At 37.6% G+C, this 13876-nt stretch overlaps 1 protein-coding gene across 1 annotated transcript; it reads left to right on the top strand.

Moving 5' to 3' along the window:
* The first annotated feature begins 4171 nt into the window (after nt 1-4171).
* On the top strand, nt 4172-13000 carry LOC121417170 (cytochrome P450 2D14-like). The gene is made up of 5 exons (XM_041610761.1): nt 4172-4345; nt 6028-6450; nt 7644-8161; nt 9301-9769; nt 10540-13000. Exons 2-5 carry the CDS (start codon nt 6063-6065, stop codon nt 10710-10712), a joined length of 1548 nt encoding a protein of 515 aa, XP_041466695.1. The 5' UTR covers nt 4172-4345; nt 6028-6062; the 3' UTR covers nt 10713-13000.
* Nucleotides 13001-13876: the final 876 nt, after the last annotated feature.

The following is a 13876-nucleotide window of genomic DNA, read 5'->3' as shown; positions in this document are numbered from 1 at the left end:
GTTTACAAATATTTGATGCACTCAAGATGTTTGATAATTCTTATATGTATTTAGTTACGAAGTCTGATTGTGGTAATCATGGCCGTACGCAATCTGTTTTCCGGGGGGGGGGGGAGACCGAGAAACTGTTTCGAAGGAACACGAAAGCTATAGCTATGGACCGAGGCGACTGAGATTGTCGTGGGAATGTTTATGCAATTTCTATATTGAAATCGAAGAACTTCGTGCACACTTTGGTATTAAGTAAATAAAAAAATCGGAAGGGAAGGGGCAACTGCCCCTCGCTCGACCCCCCCCCCGCGTGCTGCGAACGACCATGCTAGGCCATATTCATGAAACCTTAATCAACTTCAAATAGGTGATATCCAGGGGTTATTCCGGTTCGTCATTATGGACCCCGGGAAAGCCAGGACAATATACCTTGCATGAGAGCAGTGAATGTCAACATATCGAAGGGCAAACTATCGTTTGGTCCATTTCCACTTCGTCTGCATTCCGTTGGTAACATCCTACATGGTCTTATCATTGTTTCGTCTATAACCATTTGGTCTAATTGCCATTCAGCCTAATTTCCTTTCCATTTCGTGTTTTTTTTTTCAGTTAGGTTATGTCATCTATTATACATGTACACACTATATAAGAAATAAAAGGTTCAAAATTGAACCCCGAAAGGTTGATGCAAATTCAGCACCCTATGGGTTCAAAAATTGAACCCCTGATTTGGGGTCCAAAACTTGAACCCTGCAGTTGGGGTTCATTATTTGCTCCCTGCGGGTTCAAAACTGCACCCGTAGGGTTCCCTTTAAAGTTAGGGGTGCAGTTTTGAACCCGCTGGGTGCAAAAATGAACCCCAAATCAGGGGTTCAATTTTTGAACTCATAGGTTGCTGATTTTGCATCAAACCTTTCGCGGTTCAATTTTGAACCTCTATTTCTTAGTGTGTATAATAGGTCCATTCACTGGTCCGATGCCGCGGCTTAGTCTATATTAGTAGATGACCTGTTTATATGAACTAAATTTGTTGTTGACAAATTGAAAGATAATAAGTGGACATCGATCCGTCTGGACATTAGCACAAATGACCGCTAATCCAAGTGATGGTTGGACGAAATGGTAATTAGCATGTTAGACCAAATAGATAGTAGAAAAGGTTCATATAAATACATGCACCATATATGGTATTGGTGAACAGAAGAACCTGTAAGACTTGTTTTGAGAATCTAAGTGTTGGTGAATTTCTACCGATCAAATATAGGTTCTTACAGTTCTAAAATTAGACTTTAAGGGCACCCTTATGATTTAAGTAGGACTAATGACAAGGGTCAATGATAATAAAATTGCTTGAAAGATAAAATTCAATAATAATGATAATACCCAACGTTTATATAGTGCTTAATACAACGTATAGGCCTATGTTTTGAGCTTTTCATGCCTGAATTTTTCTTGGCCTTGAAGTTTTATTGTCTTGGCCTTGAGGTCTATCATGATCAGTCGTCAACAATTAACGACCAGATATTGCCTCTCCGGTCGTTCGCCTTGAACTTGAGGTTTAGACCTTGACAGCACACTCTTATTGCCCTTTGTTGATACATTTAATCTTTCTTGATCTTTGATTTAAATTAATTTTACAGAAACATATAAACATGTTTATTCATACAAGGACTTTGGAAATGCACTCTCATGACTTCCAAACAAGACTTTTATCTATTTTGTGGGGACATTTTATTGTTTATATTACCATACTTAACATACGGCCGTGAACATCGATCGGGTTTCTATATCTCAGTTACGACTCATTTATACTGTGTAAACGCATCGTAAAATGTGCATTATAGCTATCAAATGTGCCTCCTGAGTTTCATATCATATCTTTATTGTACGTTGTATCTATCTATCTATCTATCTATCTTATTAACGTAACAAAATAATGCTGATGATAATGCTTGGCTTTACATATATATTCATATACATTAACTTTTCTCCTTTTTAACAATATTTAACTTTAGATAAAGTTAAATAGGTATTTTGAGCACACCTTTTTATCTCTCAGTTTACATCTGAAATTGCATAGATAATAGTGGCTATGCAATTGGGATTCTTGTGCTACGATCTTCCTCTATCCACTGTAACTGTCCTGGCGTGCGCTACGTCGCCTTGTACATAACACCCACACTCACCCCCATGCACACACAACCCACCCACACCGTATGCATACATAATTCCGAAGCTTCGTTATTCCGAAGGTTCGATCGTTAATCCGAAGGTTCGGATATTCCGAAGCTTCGTTAATCCGAAAGCGAAATAAGGTTCGTTGTTCCGAAGGTTCGACAATCCGAAAACGAAATGAGGTTCGTTGTTTCGAAGGTTCGTTTTCGGATGAAAGAACCTTCGGAATTACGACTCTCATTAACTTTTCGGATTAACGAACCTTCGGAATTACGCCACAAATGTTCGGATTAACGAACCCTTTTTAGTTTTCGGATTAACGAACATCGAGGTATAGGCAATTTACGTGTTTCGGAATTACGAACCTTCGGTATTACGAAGTGTAACCACACCACACACGCGCAAACACACACCCATAGATCCTTACACACATGTATCCTTACACACATCATTCGTTTGCACTACCGGTTGAGGGTATATCCTCGATTACAATGTGGTGTTTCAGATTAGTGTCCACGTTTGTGAGTGCGTACAAACACACAAGCACCCGCACACACACACCACACACTCAATATTCCATTTCCAAAAGGGGTTATAGATTAAAAAAATGATTATCTTAAAGAAAAAAAAAGAAAGAACAAATACTGCAAAATGAATATAGGCGAATTAATCATAAAACTGTATTCCCTTAGAATGGCTACAATTATATAGACCTAACTTCTTTTCGAAATAAACTCTCCATAAAATGCTACATACATGAATAATTTTAGCCTGACACAAATTTTCCCCTTTACGGTTTCCCCCAAAGGCCTACATGAAATCACATTTTTTGAACAATTTTAGCCTCGACTTTCAATTCAAATTCAATTAAAAATGATCTGACTTTCCAAATCTTTATTAAATAGATAACGTAAATGCTAAATGAAAATCCAGAATCGTTACAATTAATTGATACGGAAAAAAGAACAAGCTGAAAGTACAGCTTGTAAATAAAGCCGATCTCCTTTTGAAAAAGATGTAATATGGATATTGAAACAACAGTAATATAAATCCTGATATATAAATACATGCGTCCATAAAATGGACAAAATATGTGTACTTTTATAACAGCTTACAGGAGTCTCGCAAAGTCAAATTTGGTTTCATTAAGTGCGTAATAATTAAAAAAAATGATAACTTGCTTAATTTAGCCTCATATCTGTATATTATGCATAACAATTCAAGGGTATGAATGTAATATAATATAAACGGAGTGCCAAAACTGCGTGCAGGCCTAATTAACCTAATCTAGGCAGGAGGGGGGGGGTGCTCCGAACCCTTCCCCACCCCAACGATTCGCGCAATATTTTCGTCACGCGAAATTTTTGGACCACGCCGATCAAGTCTTGCGCATCTTTTGAGACCAAATTTTTGATGGCCGGTAGGCGGTTCCGAAAGAACGCAACATTTTGTAAGTGCATGTTAGACCAAAGATTGCTCAAAAACGTGATTTCGTGTACAAAGTCAATGCAAATTGTGTTTTCAACCCATAATTATGTTTATGTTCCAGGCAAAAGCGCGATCGACGGCCGAGATCTCAAGGGGGGGGGGGGCTTGGATCCCCCGACCATATGATCTCCTGAAGATTTTCGACCACAGATTTTCAAGCCTCTTTCAGACTTCGGCCTTGTATAGATAAGGACCCATGCTGAGGCAAAAGGAGGTAGAAGGGTGGGGAAACCCCCTTTTTCGTCCTAAACTGGGATTGGTCCTCGATCCTCTCACATGGGCCTCTGGTTAATGTATTCTATTTCCAGAATTAACTGCAGATCTGGGGCCCGTTGCAGAAAGAGTTGCGTTTAAACGCAAGTCAAAAAATCAAACGCAAGTCCCAAATGCGCGCTGTTGATTGGTTGAAAATCAAGTTGCGCATGATTTTTAGAGTTGCGTTTGATTGCAACTCTTTCTGCAACGGGCCCCTGTGCCCACTTTTTGTGTCGTACGTTGATGATATTCTCTGCCCGCCCCTTGTGAGGTAGCAATTCAAGTCGACCTTTTCTCTTATTCAGGACGTCAGACGACTGAATCACGTAAACATATTTTCACAATCTCAAGAGTGTCGTTCAAATGATCATTGCACCCTAGACACAAATAATTCAACTGGCTTCTATATAGAAAGCACAACTGATCAGGGAGGACGGTAAGTTAGCATAATTACGATTTTTTTTACATTGTTTCATAATTCCATAAAGTACATAAATCTTATGGATATTTATTTGGAAAGTTACAGTTGTATATGCGAAATGGAACTAAATATTTGTTTTATATTATTATTCATTTATTGATTACGATTGTCGTTATTTTTGTTAATACTATTATCATTCTTATTATTATCATCATCATTTTTATTATTAGAATGAATATGTTGATGATGTTTATCATTGTCGTTGTCATTTACGTACTGCACTTTTCTCTGAATAACCCAAAGAGCTTACGACAAATTTTTCTGATTAATATTTTTGGGAAATAATGCCTTACAATCCTTGAAGTATGGATTGGAATAAAAAACAACATTTTTTAACGGAGAAGTTCAACACTCAGGATAAGTAGGTTTGAATAAAACCAGAAATATAGAGACAATGTTAATGAAGGTTTGATACAAACAGGTCAAAGAACAACGGAGTAGTATATGAATTTTAAATAGTTTTTTTTGTGACGTCACCGACAAGCAGCTCCTAGCGCAGTTTGATATAAACTCCCCCCAAATGGGGTACAAATTATAGTGATAGTGAATTTTTGTGTATCCTCATACACCATTTCATAACCCGCTCTATATTTAAAATATTATTCCCGTGTGTGAGAGTGAAAAGCTTTGTGTGAAAGGCTTTGCATCATTTCAGTAATTATGTTTGCATCAATATGATTTCTTTTGATCTCTTTCTTTCCTGTAATACATGCATGTACGCATATAAGAATAAGTAAACTATAATTTCTTCATTTCCAAGGGGGATCCAGACTTTACAAGCTTTGCTTTTTAGTGGATCCCCTCATTTCCATTTATGCTCTATATTATACTGTTTTTTTTCTGTTTTACGAAGTAAGAATGCCCTATAAAATTGTACTTGATTTATATTGCTTTATATTACTTTGTATTATGTTTTGAATGGAAATGAAATAAAAGAATTGAATTGAATTGTGTGTGTGTGGGGGGGGGGCGGTAGGAAGCATTCCCGGTTAATGGCCGGTCCCACTGCACTTACGGATGCAAAAACGGATGTAAAACGTAAACAATCTTACCATAATAATAATAATAATATAGGGTATTTATTTTGCCCACATATCCACCTTGTTAGGTGCTCAAGGCGCTCCTATATCATGTATATTACCCGGCTAAGCTAGGCGTTCATAGCGCACACAGCTTTTTAAGTAATTACTTCCTACCGGTACCCATTTACCATACCTGGGTTGAGTGCAGCACACTGTGGATCAGTTTCTTGCTGAAGGAAATTACGCCAGGCTGGGATTCGAACCCACGACCCTCTGTTCCAAAGTCCGAAGACTAATCCACTGGGCCACAACGCTCCACACCATCGATTCCCAATTTGGCAATTGATGATAAGTGAGTCCCGATTGACGTACTGTATGTGTCTGTAGGTAGGGTTAGTGTGGGTGTGTATATATGCGAGTCTGAGTAATGGTGCTTGGGAATACTGACACGAACTGTGGGGAAATTGACAAAATCTGAAAAAATATGACAACTTTTCCTCGGAACTGTTGCTCACTGAGGTTGATCTGATTTAGTTCTCGTGTTAATCACCATTTTCACTGAGGTTGATCTCATTTAGTTCTCGTGTTAATCACCATTTCTTGTTGTCTTTAAAGAACTAATAGGTGGTAAACGATCCGTAGGCATAATTATGGATTCCCCATTGCCATCAGCAACAACCTCATCCTCCTGGACCAATGGCTCTATCCCACTCTACGGAGTCACACTGGCCATCCTTCTGCTGTTCTTCCTGAAGCGCACTTCCGGCAAAACGAAAGGGCGCCCTCTTCCTGGCCCAAGAGGTCTTCCAATCATCGGAAGCACCCTCGAGTTCCTCTTCTCTGAACTAGACCCGAGGGATATCCACGAGAAATGGGCGAAGGAATACGGCGATATATTCATGTACAAGCTGTTCGGATCTCGTTTTGTTTTCCTGAACAATCCTGAAATCGTCCGTGAAGTTTATGCAGCAGGGAATCATGCCCACGACCGAATCCCTATCCTTCTTTGCAACAAAGCCCTTGGAAGATCCAACACAGGTAATGGTACAATTACCTACATGGCATTTTATACTGTGATAGATGCTAGCTAGCTCCCACTGAAAATGGACACCTCAAACCACGCATAATCCAGAGATTTAAAACCAACCCTAACAAAGACTTACCCTTTGATAATCTTAATTCTGTTTCTGTTTGTGGTAACTCCCGTAAGAACTCGGCAGGACAGCATTTTGCTGGTAAACGCCAAGCTGGTATTAAACCAATTACCTATGAAACATTTTACGTCTAGGTTAATCAGTCATAGTGGCTGACGTTATAGATGACAGATATCACTCTCGGGCCTTTTTATCAAAGTGGAGACAATGGCAGAGTCGGGATTCGAACTCACAACCTTACGATTATGAGTCCAATGCTCTAACCACTGGACCACACGACCCGACCCTCATTATTCTGAACCAAAAACCTTCTAACAACTCCAACCCTCTTCCATCCCTAACCCTTATACATACAAGGAGACATGCGGAGGAGCATTTTTCATGTAAGCAAATGAAGTGTCACCATGCAATGACAGATGCAAACTAGTCTGCAGGCACACACACTGATTGAAACTTTCATCAGCAAGTGTGTCTTCACGGGAAGACTAGCACATACAAAACTTGCTGGTCCCTGAGCTAGAGGGCCTTCAGTACACAAGGCATGAGTAGGCTGCACATTCAGACCCTTAACTCGAATGAAGGCTTTGCACAGCAGACTAGATGCAAACCGTCTGTGAATCAGTCATTGTTTTGCCATTCGAAATAACATATGCTATGTGTTTAGTATTAAGTATTATATATTAAGTCCGTCCCAGAGAAAAGGAAACCGGAACATCCATGTCTTTATTCTTTAAATGAATAATGATATTTCATTTACATAATCATATAATTCAATTATTCCTCTTTATTTTGATACCTAATATGAGACGAACATTTCACGCATTAAAGCAAAACGAGTTTGAAATGTTAAATGTCAAAACCAGGTTGCGCAGAAAACTTGGACAAGTTTGGTTCGTAATACGACGATCCTTCTTTGTCGACGATTTGCTCATTAGCATTTCTCTTATAAGATTCTCTCACTGGTCCCTGAAATGAGAGTGGATTCAGATTCACACGTGAGTTTCTGCGCAATCGTTTCTGATATTTCTCGACATTTATTGTTTGTTATCTGCCATGCGTGAACGATTTCTTTTTCAGATCTTGGCATAGTAGGATGCAAAGCCGACCGCGATTGGAAGAACCTACGAAAGTTCGTCCAACACGTCCTGCGGAACTTTAAAAGCTACGAATCAAGCTTTGAACCCGTTGTTGCACCACAGGCAATGCGCCTCGTTGAGGAATTCTCCAGTCACAAAGGCAACCCCTTTGACCCGCAGGGCAACATCTACTCCACTGTCGCCAACATCACCACCACTATTGTAATGGGGAAGACATACGAGTACGAAGATCATGAGTTTGTGGCTCTGGTAAAGACGTCACAGGACATCATAGACTATCTTGGTGCGATCACGAACAACTACCACATCCCGATTGTTGCTTCGGTCCCTGTTAAATCAAATAGGGATGGCTACCGGTCTATTTCTAAATTGTTCCGCTTCATAAGGGACACGGTTGATGAAACTCGTAGGTCTTTTGACATCAGGAAGAAGACGACAGAAAGCGATCAGAACATCGTGCACTCCTTCCTAGAGCAGCAGAAACTCAGGGAGAAGGAGGTGAGTCCGACCCCTCCCCCCGCCCCCCCGAAAAAAAAACAATGAGCGTGTTTAAGAAGGCCCATCAATTCATTCTTTGGTTGAACATTATGGCCCGTATTCTGAAGCCAGATCTAACTTAAACTCAGGTTTAAAGTTGTAGTTTAAGTATGGGAAGCCAGAAGTATCAAAATCCTTATTAAGTTGTATGTTTCTTGCGTTTACTGTCCTCTTTCCTGAATCATCGATGGTGAAGACGATCATCTATTTATACTTCCTAGACAATCATGAATGATTTGAGAGCCAAGTGAGCTGAAGTGTGATATTTCTAATGTTAGTGATTTATGCAACAATTGGCTATCCATGCTTACACCACAACTTTAAACCTGAGTTTAAGTTAAACCTGCTATCAGAATACGGGCCTATGACGAAAATCTTCCCAGCTGGTCGGAAGAACTGTGTCTTAGTGTATTCAAAGTGTGATGGTCTAGGTAAAGTTGTGATTTTCATTTTTAAATTGGTATACGTAGGGCGTGCTTATACATAGTGGACTATGTGAAAATAATTTCACACTATGGAAAAAGCGTAAAATGTGATATGTAATTGAATAAATAGCGATTCGGGATCCCAGTCTTTTAGTGAGAAATAGATAATAGATGTATTGGATACAGTTTATTCATTATTGCGTCTATGCGCACTGTTTGCTAATGCGTTTGATTTAGGACCCGCCCATGAAGCCATATAATGCTTTTGTACTAACCCTAACCCTATTTACGACTCGGGTACCGTTCATGGCCTATGACGTCAGATACCTGGATTCGTGGCATATTTGCCGAAATTCGTGACGTTGACTGGAATGTGTCTAGACCAAACACATCAGGTGCAAATTAGAGTATCTTTCGGGAATGGATGTAGTCATTAAGAGGACGGTAGTCCTTAAAAAGACTGAAAATCAGCAAAGTTTGAAGGTCGAAAGTTTAGAACTATATGATAGTTGGGGAGATGAGAGAAGGTTGCAGTATCTTGAGTTGGCGAGTGTAGAAGCAGAGCAGGAGAGAAGACTCGAGATAAGAAATTCTTATATAGTCTAATTCAGTTAGAACTATACATGTGTAACTCTCTTCAATTGGTTCTGAATGTCTTTGGTTTCCCCCGAACAGGGCAAGAGTCACGTCTTCACGGATCCTAACCTCTTCCAGACTGTATTCGATCTCTGCTTCGCGGGATTCGACACCGTGAGCTGCAGTTTATGTTGGATCATTCGACTCCTCTCCCACCACCGGGACGTCCAGGAGAAGCTCCAAGCCGAGCTCGACGACGTCGTAGGACGTGATCGCATGCCACTCCTGAGCGACGGCGACGACCTCCCTTTCGTGATGGCGACCATTGCTGAGTGTTATCGCATCTCCCGGATGATTTCCACCCAGCTACCCCATATCGTTGACAGCGACTGCGAGGTCAGAGGGTACCACGTTCCAAAAGGGAGCTTCGTGTCAGTAAACGCATCGTGGTTGACGTGCAATGAGGCGACCTGGGATGACCCGGAAGTGTTCCGTCCTGAGCGATTTATCGACGACACAGGAGCATTCGACGTAAACCTGGAAAACAAGATGATGAAATTTGGTGCCGGTGAGTGGCTTAATGTATTACTAGATATTCTTTCAAACGAAAGGTATGATTAAAAGATATGCAGGCCGGTGTAATTAAATGTTCAGATGGGGAATTCAGCTTGGTGGTGGTGGAATTAGTTCAGGGGGGGGGGGGGGTAATTGATTTTAAACTGAACATGCGCGAGACAATTTGCGTCTTAATCGTCATCATACCAACTTTGAAATCCAGGTAAAACCAACTCGCTTTCAGTAAAGTAAATCAAGGCTTGAATTTTGGATTAGTTATTTATTTGCAGTTTTCGAATCGTTCCTTGCTTCGAATCCGTCAATAACGATCACTCTTTTTATAAGTGAATTTTAATTCAAATTCTATACGTTCGTCGTGCAGTGATACGCCATTACGTATTGATAAGTTTGTTTTCCGATGTCACATTAGCGAGTTTTCGTATTGCACGTCGACTAGTGAACTGCGACGAAAGTGCGTCATAATAGTCTGCTTTGTGTTAACAGTCTACAGAACCGATGGAGTAAATCACCACGTGGCTTCAATCAATGGGCAAGGATTTGATTGCTCGTTTACTACATTTCGAACGACCGTGATCTGAGCGAAATCCACGGTCGTCATTATGAAGTGGACGTGTCAGGAATGATTTGCACATGCTCAGTGTCTTCCAATCATGTGTTCGACTGACTTTGCATACCATCAACACAAAGCAGACTATTATGACGTACTTTCGTCGCAGTCCACTAGTCGACGTGCAAATCGAAAACTCCTTATTGTTATCACAGGTCGACGGATTTGCGTGGGAGAGCATTTAGCCCGGACAGAGCTCTTCGTTATCGTGACGCATCTTCTCCATCGCTTTATTTACGAAGAGGTCACGCCCTTCTCCATGGGTTGTACTGGAACCTTGGTGTTTCACCCGTTACCATTCGAGATCCGCGCCATACCCCGGGGGTAGGAGGGTAATCACATAACGGTTGGACGGCGAGGCCACTCGACCGATGCAGACAAGATATGAGGGGTTTTGCGTACACTAAGTTTAAAAGCGCTACCACGCATTATTGCATAACAGGTCACACGGCCACTTCCGGTAGCTTTCTCCGTTTTCCTACTTTTTTCCTTTTTAACATAAATATTTTACCAAAAATATCGATTAGTAACCGTATTTTTTCGTTTTTCTTTTAATTTGAATTGAAAATAATGTCTGCATGTTTTTAATTATATAGTTCAGAATTTCAATGAAATCTAACGTTTAAAGGGTCATTATTTTTGAGGTATAAAGATATTTTCTCATACACTGTTTGGGCAGGGGATGTTTCGAAACTTGTTCATGATTTTTTTAAAAATCCGTATGTATTTTAATAACATTGATAAAATGTTGCAATGATATTTTTCTGATGTTTTAAGTTAATGTTTGTAAAACTTTTTAATCATTTCTGAAACCATACATTTTAATATAATTTTAATATACATGTAATTAAAATGTACATTATATAGTGTTCTTTACGTTTAAAGTTTTTTTTTTTAATGTTAGGAAAATATCGCAAATATGATTTCTTCGAAATGTTTCAAGTGAATGTTTTCAAAATATCATTTGGTGTCAAGGTCAAGTTGATCTTTACAACTCTATCTTATCATATTCCTATCCTAATTTTAAACCAATCATTCTACATCGATCCTACATCTATCCACTAGAATCCTGCCATTAATTCCTATTTATGTGACGACTTGACAAATTACGGTTAATAACAATTTAACCTTACAAATTTCATCTATGAATTTTCTATTCTTATGAAAATGATATGGTAATCAAGCTACATACGTTAGTGAAACGTTTGATGGTGACACAAGTATGTAAACATAATCACGTTAATCAATGTTCTTATGAATATTTATTTTATTTTTTTATTTTCAGTTTTATTTAATCAGGGTGGCCTCATCAGTTAACAAACTGCTGTCCTTGAGGGCCCTGAGATAAAAATCAATATGTACAATATTTACAAAGCATGAATATATAAATCAAAATGGCATACACTAATTCATACGAATATTCATGACTTCTAAATCATGTCCAGATGACCAAACGTATTCCCAACGTTGGCATAATTTTTCCCAACATTGGCATAATGTTTTCCCTAAATAAGCATAATATTTTCTAACGTTGGCATAACGAAATTGTTTTTCAAACAACCCAGGAACAAAGTAGATTCCAACGTTGTATCACCGTCATATTTACTATTTTCATTCACGTTAAACTATATTGCAACCAGATTTTACAGGTTGAGTCATATACAAACAAAATGGATGACAATTATGATGTCATAAAAAAACAGAAAAGGCTTTTTTCGACATAATTATTTCGAACATTTTTCCATCAGAATTTCCTTATGATTTTGTCTAAATATTTCATTATGTCCTTTCTAGAAATTTTGATATAATTTTAATCACATTGTAATAATTTTGTTTCAAAATATTCCGTTTTCATCATGTAATCAATATTTTCGAAGTGAAATTAAGATTTTCTTGAAAAATGTTAATATCATGTTATGAAAACATCAAAACAGTAAACCTTCCAATAAATAAATAAACATGTTTGAAAACGCTATACAAATGTCAAAATAAAAAGCTAATTGAAATATTCTAAATATATTGTGTGGTGACTTTTCTAGAACGTTTGACTTTGACGTCATTACATTTTGATAACATTGAAAGCATTTTTTTTAATATTGAAAAAGTTTTATTAGGTATCTTTGATTGCTGAAAAAAATATGAAAATGTGAAAAATTGTTTTGTTTAACATGAACTCTTATCTACCATGTCTACATGTAAATAAGGTTTTGAAAAACGCAATAAAAAATAATTTAAAATGGTGTTCAATATAATATCTTTAAACAATTTCTCGTGACCTTTCTAGAAAGTTTAATGTTATTCATGTAATATTCTGATAACATTTTTAGAATGTCTTGTTGATATTGATATCATGTGTTTAGAAATAATTTTTATCAACGTTTTGGGAAAATATTCTTTTCAAGAATATTTAGCATAAATATTTTAAGAACATATTTTCATAACTTCTACAGCCTCTAATTTTATTATTACGTTTTTTTACCAATGTTTCGAAAATGTTTTATGCTAATGTCATAATATTGTATGTTTGTATTTTTTTTAAACATAATTAATAACATTTTAAGAACGATGTTGGTAAAATATATTCTTCTGAAATAATGTCATATAATAAAAGCATATCAATGTTTTTCCTCTTTTTTAGTGTTTCATAACATTTCAAGAACGTTTTATTGTATTGCTATAATATTATAACAACCTTTGAAAATATATTTAGATCCCATGTATAACTTTATAAAAATGATAGTAATGTTAAACAAAAGTTAAAATTGTATTATAACGACATTAAAATAGGATGTTTATAATTTATATTTCGAAAAATTTTGGAATTAATTTTCAAGAATGTTTTGTTGAACTATTGCAAAAACATATGTTCATTACGTTTCTATAAAGGTTGATGCTATTGTCAAAATATTTTAAAAATAATTTTTAAATATTGATTTTTCATAAAAAAATGTTTGTAGATTATTATTAAGTATCTGAAAAAATGTCAAAATCATATCATAAAACATTAGGAAATTTTCCAAATACTGAAAATGCACCCCTTGACAAGTATTGGCGTGTGAAACCCTACCCCTAACAAGTATTGGAAACAAAATGATACTCTTGGCATGTATTCCCTGAATTGAACCCCTGAACAAATATAGCGATATTTTATTGTTATGTCATTGACGTCGGTCGTTGGTTTTACCTTTACCTACATCATTGGGTTTAGTACAGCCCACCTCCCACATCTCGCGCAAATCGTACTCTGAACACGTAGTGTTGGCTATTGAGGCAAAAAGTACATCTTTTATACAATTTAGTCTTAATTTTTAGTACCATTGCAAATTTCACCCAAAACACGTAGCTTCCTAGCGAAAAAAGATACCCTTTTTCATTATTTTAGTGTTCTTGACACCCGTATTACGTTACATACGTAACGTGCCCTATCTTAAAAAAGACATCCTTTTTATGGTATGCACTCGTCAATGTAAGTGCCCTCCCCCTGAAAATGTA

The sequence above is a fragment of the Lytechinus variegatus genome, chromosome 6, assembly GCF_018143015.1.
Source record: "Lytechinus variegatus isolate NC3 chromosome 6, Lvar_3.0, whole genome shotgun sequence".
Taxonomy (NCBI): Eukaryota; Metazoa; Echinodermata; class Echinoidea; order Temnopleuroida; family Toxopneustidae; genus Lytechinus; species Lytechinus variegatus.
Note: the sequence above shows the minus strand (reverse complement) of the source record. Positions and strands in the feature narration are given on the sequence as shown.

What these genes read in the sequence shown, in the direction of transcription:
- LOC121417170 (XM_041610761.1), top strand. Translation starts at nt 6,063, where the DNA reads ATGGATTCCCCATTGCCATCAGCAACAACCTCATCCTCCTGGACCAAT. An exon ending in AGAAACTCAGGGAGAAGGAG is followed by an intron (nt 8,162 to 9,300) that starts GTGAGTCCGACC and finishes TCCCCCGAACAG; the next exon opens with GGCAAGAGTCACGTCTTCAC. An exon ending in GATGATGAAATTTGGTGCCG is followed by an intron (nt 9,770 to 10,539) that starts GTGAGTGGCTTA and finishes TTGTTATCACAG; the next exon opens with GTCGACGGATTTGCGTGGGA.